This window comes from Citrus clementina, unplaced genomic scaffold, assembly GCF_000493195.1.
Source record: "Citrus clementina cultivar Clemenules unplaced genomic scaffold, Citrus_clementina_v1.0 scaffold_2, whole genome shotgun sequence".
NCBI lineage: Eukaryota > Viridiplantae > Streptophyta > Magnoliopsida > Sapindales > Rutaceae > Citrus > Citrus x clementina.
The window spans coordinates 28,173,581-28,178,942 of record NW_006262688.1 but is presented as its reverse complement, the minus strand read 5'-3'; the positions used below and the strand labels follow the sequence as shown (position 1 = coordinate 28,178,942).

At 36.9% G+C, this 5,362-nt stretch overlaps 1 protein-coding gene and 1 pseudogene across 1 annotated transcript in view; both read right to left on the bottom strand.

The window, feature by feature from the left end:
- Positions 1 to 617: 617 nt before the first annotated feature.
- Positions 618 to 2,274, bottom strand: LOC112101032 (annotated as a pseudogene).
- Positions 2,275 to 2,746: 472 nt separating this feature from the next.
- The window catches only part of LOC18053467 (protein DETOXIFICATION 14), a 2,834-nt gene continuing 218 nt past the window's right edge, over positions 2,747 to 5,362 (bottom strand). Inside the window, 7 exon segments of the mRNA XM_006448265.2 lie at positions 2,747 to 3,123; positions 3,240 to 3,445; positions 3,548 to 3,786; positions 3,883 to 3,939; positions 4,080 to 4,166; positions 4,290 to 4,834; positions 5,209 to 5,362. The exon segment at positions 5,209 to 5,362 is cut by the window's right edge and continues 84 nt beyond it. Coding sequence (XP_006448328.2) covers positions 3,055 to 3,123; positions 3,240 to 3,445; positions 3,548 to 3,786; positions 3,883 to 3,939; positions 4,080 to 4,166; positions 4,290 to 4,834; positions 5,209 to 5,362 — 1,357 coding nt within the window. The 3' untranslated portion in view covers positions 2,747 to 3,054.

Below are 5,362 nucleotides of genomic sequence, written 5' to 3'. Positions count from 1 at the left end.
ATTTAGATTTAAAAATTAACAATCATAGGAAAGTAAAATTAAATTTGATGGAAAGAATTAAAGTCAGTTGCAATATGGAACACTTGGAAAATCAATTTAAGCACATTCCTCATACTAGCAATAGTCAGCAAAACTTACTAAAAAACTAAAAGTCAATTTATAAAAACTTACTGAGAATTAAAATTATTAGATCATTATGAAAATATAGCTTTAAAGATTAGAAATAGGTTAGAAGACTTAACAAATTCTCAATAGTTTATGAATTTTCTGAGATTAGATTATTTAGATCTAAAAATTAGTAATCATAAAAAAGTAAAATTAAATTTGATAGAATGAATTAAAGTTAGTCGTAATATAAACACTTAGAAAATCAATCAATTTAAGTATATTATTAAGAAGGTCCAGTTATGTTGAAATTGTTTCATTGTAGAGCATTATCGACAATCGTACGATTATAAAAATAAATATTAATTATATATTTACTGTTACAATTTAACGGTCATCATTAATGCTCTATTGGTGGAGCAAGCTCTACCATAGCCACACTGCATTCTTTACTATGATTGCTTAAATTGTAAAAAATATAATCAAATCACAACTAGAGTCTACTAACGGCTTCAAAATATCAGATGTTGGATTTGCAACTGAATGTGATAATACATTAACTTTTTTATAGTGATTAAAGGCTGCAGGTGGATCTGTTTTTCCCAATTCGTACGACTTGTTATGATAGAGAGCAAAATTGTTTGCAAAAGAGCGCCAGCTTGTATTCCTCCAATCCAAATGCCTGGTCCTCTCGACTTTAACCAGAAACCCAACCCAATGCAGCAGCAACTGGAATGCCACAGAGATAGGACGCGGCCAGATAGACATAAGCCCCAAAGTCTTGCCATCCACAACCCCTAGCAACACCTGGGTAGGATTTTGAAGGAAATTACAGATATATTACACTGTCCTAAATATTAATGTGTCTGATGAACATCAGTCACCATAAACAAGAGAGGGGAGAGCAAGAAGAGAACTGACCTGATAGTACACATTTTAAGCTCTCCAATATGACTAAGAGACACACCAAAGGAGCCATTGTTGTTCCATGATCCACAACTTCCTTCTCATTACCGAAATCCGAAAACAGGGATGGGCTAACTAGAATATACTCTCAGACTGAAGAAGCATCACAACTCTGACAGCTATGTGAGCTGTTTCTGAGTTCCCAGCTCCGTTTGAGACTATTGCTAAATAGCGGAAAGGCGAAAACAAAAATAATCATCTAATAAACCATGCAGAAATAGGGACGTTATGCATGAGATATATATACATCATATTTGTACATGTATGTTGAAGCAAACCTTGCTGCAGTGCCAAGTCCATCTGGTATTGTAAATAGATTTGAGATAGTTGCTAAGCTGTTAAAAATTAGTCAAAAATGTTAATTGTAAAGGTGATGAATTGTTCAACTTATCATTTCCCTTTTAGGAGTTATTAATCTCGAAGCTAGAGAGAACATACCATACAGACAAAACTGAAGTTTCGAGCTTTGGATTTGGAAGGAGCCCGGAAAGGATGGTGAGAAACTCAAAAACCACCATTCAAAGCTTTATTAGCAAAAGGAAAGGGTGCATCAAAGTAAAGCAAATGATAAAACGAACTATTTTCCACGACTTCATAAGGAAGAAAGGAAAAGAAAATTACCAAATCGTAAAAGCAGAAGGAATAGCTAGGCGAAAGACCTGTCCAAATTCCTTGGAATAGCTCCTTAGATACGGGGCCACAGGCTTCTGAACAGCTGGAAGAGTACTTCATGTATCATCCAAGTAAAAGTGCATGTGTCCAATATGACAAGCTGACTGATAATGCTGCTCCAAGTTTAGCCAATCCAGACTTCAATACAAGAACCCAACAGAGAATTATACGAAAACAAAGAGTGACACAGGAGCTTGTAAGCAAAAGGGAAAGATCAAACATTGTGTTTGAAATAACCGAACAAGCGATTGAACAGCTGGATAACCGAAGAGGCAGGAACAAGCCACATTGAGAATTCACCAGCTTCTTCTGAAATTTGAGGGTATTGGCCCATAAAAATGAGTATTTTACCCATGTACCCACATGAGAGAAAGAGAAAAACAAGCGAAGAAGAGAGAGAGAGAGAGAGAGAGAAGAGCTCTGTAAGTTTGAATTCCAAGCTTTTGATATTGCATGAACTCTGTATGCTTGGATATTTAGTGTTTCTAGCGCGGTAGATATTCCAAACTGCCATTGATACACCAACCACATATTTGGAAGGGAAAAACCTAAAATGTTTGGAAAATGCCCACAGCTACTGGCTTCATTCCACAACTATAGATTAAAAATCAAAACACCTCAACACCGAGCCCATAAATAAACCATTAAGCGTACTATTCACCGTTCTTTTAGGAACAAATGGCAACTTTAGTTAAAAACAAGACTGGCCTGTTGACAGATGATATAAAGAGAGTAAAACAAGAGAGACAAAGAAGTTTGAAAAGATCAAGATTTCGAAAGATGGGAGAACTAAGGGAAAAAGATATAAGCTTTGCATCATTTGTAAATCTCTTATTTAGTGCAATTAATAATTCTTTTGCATGTAGTATTTTCGATGAAACGCATAAAATTCACTTCTCTTCTCCGTATATTTGCATATAAAAGAGCATCCACTGATCGTGTATGTTCGATTAAATTGCTAAATGAACAATAAATAAAGGTGCCAAAAAGCCAACCACCCTACAGCACCATGTCATCTTATTGCATTACCAGCTTTCTTAACGAACCATTCTGTGGTCACTATGCACTGCAACTTGTTTATCGCCAATGAAAACTCTTTTTCAGCAGAGATATGATGTCATCACATCGATGTACACATTCCTTTAGCTTCAAACTCAATTCTAAATTGTGCAGTTCTTAATTAAACTATACACACTACCATAGCACCAAGTCTTCATTGCCAAGAGGAATGGAAAAAGCCGCTAATCTTAGTCCTTTCATAAAATGGAAAAGATCAATGATTAATAATCTTCTACAACTACGTCATAGAAACTAGCTCATAAAATTCTCTTCTCCTTGTGAAGATCTTCCCTCAAATATCCTTTCTCTTGCCTTACTTGCCTGCAATCAAAAACAGAAAATGATATTATGAATAGTTAATGGATGATGCCAAATGATATTCTAGAATTAGACCAAGATCATAGGCTTATAGAGAAATTTGGATTGGGGAAACAAACCTGTTTCTTCCAATTCTGACAACTTGTTATGAGAAAGAGTAAAACGATTTGCACGAAAGCACCAACTTGTATCCCGATCCAAAGTCCCTCTCCTCTCATTTTCAACCAAAAGCCCAAAGCTGCAGCAACTGGAATCCCAAAAAGATAGTAAGCTGTGAGGTTAGCATAAGCCCCCAAATTCTGCCATCCACACCCTCTAGCAATACCTGTTTGCAAGAAACACTCATGAAATTGCTCAAGAATTCCCAATGCAAATCCAATAATAATAAAGAGTTTACTGCAGCTTTTGGGGAAGAACAAGAAATGACCTGAAAGGACTGCTTGTAATCCATTTAAGATAACACATAGACATATTAAAGGAGCCATGGATGTGACATAATCCACGACTTCCTGGTCATTGCTGAAAATGTATCCAAACACATGCCGGCTAGCATAGAGGATCGAGCTTACTATAACTGTCTCTAAGACCGTAAGAAATAGCACAGCGCGGACAGCTATTATAGCTGCTTTTGGATTCCCAGCTCCTAATGCATTTGAGACTCTTGTGCTATAGAACATGGGGCAGAAAGAAAGACTAATGATGAGAAACGTGAACAATGAAGTACATTATGCATTCGGTGAGTTTTTGTTTGTTGGAGCAAACCTTGCAGCTGCACCTAGACCGTCTGGTATTGTAAAGAGTGTTGTGATGGTGGCCAGACTGTTTAACAAAATGAAAAGGAAAAGATCAATAAAATCAGCAGTCTAGCTACAAGGACATGAAGATAGAAAATTACACACCATTTCCACTTTTCTTTTGATTATCAAATCGTTCCGGGTGAAATACTAATGGGAACATACCACACTGACAGAACCGAGGCTTCGAGCTCTGGATTTGGTAAAAGTCCAGACAGCAAGGTTAGAAACTCAAAAGACCACCATTCAAGGCTGCAGTCATTAACATGACAATTGGCATTAATGAAGATCATACCCAGAAATATAATTACTATACAAATCATTAACTTTTTCATCAGAAGCATGCAAAAAAATAAGAAGAGGAAAAGAAGTTACCAAACCATAAATGCTGAAGGAATGGCAAGAAGAAAGAACTCTTTGATTCCATGGAATAGCTCCATAGATACCTGTACGCGGGTTTGAGCACAGGCCGAAGAGAACGTCATGTATAGTCCGAGTAATAGCACATTCAGCCAGTATGACGTGCCAATTGCTAAAGCTGCTCCAATGTTATTTAGCTCAAACTTCAACACCAAGGCCCAACAGATAATTATGTGGAAGAAAACAGTGGCACAAGAGCTTATGAGCATTGGAGTGACCAAACTCTGCACTTGAAGATATCGAACAAGTGGCTGAAGAGTTCCATAACCAAAGAGTGCAGGAATAGGCCATACTGTGAATTTACCTGCTTCACTTGAAATTGCAGGGTCTTGGCCCATTAAAATAAGAAGTTTCCCCATGTTAGCCCACAAAAGAGACACAGGAAGACAGGCAAGAAGTAGACAAAACATTGCAGTGTGCATTTGGGTTCCAAGTTTTCGATATTGTTGAGCTCCATAAGCTTGGCCAGACAAAGTTTCCATTGCAGTCGACATTCCAAACTGTTAGTCATAAACATATCAAAGAATTTACTTCAGCTGTCTGAGAAGATTTGCCCATCGTATTGATGATTCTAACAATATTATGGCTTCACCTTGACCGACAGATTGGACGGGCTACTATTCTATAACTATATGAAGCTTGGAGTAAGAAGTACAATAATCTAAAGCACTATTACACTTAAATTGCAACTAATTCAATCGAATTAAACGTTTAAATCTTTGTTGTATATGCTGTCACATGACTTCCAAAGCGTAGAATTAAATTCAAGTCACCTCAGAAAAAGCAGAAGAAAAGATAGGATTAACCATACCATGTTCGCTAAATTAATGACAACTTGTGAAACTCGTAAAAATTTAAAAATGGAAACACTTACAAGAAGACTGAAGCCCGTAACAGCACTGAAAGAGATAGCTATGGCGGTGCTCGAGAGAAATAGTTCACCAAGGTGACCGACCATCATTACCGAAATAACTTGCAAAAAGTACTGTGATAAGTTCACGGCCACCATCGGTCCTGCTATAGAACCA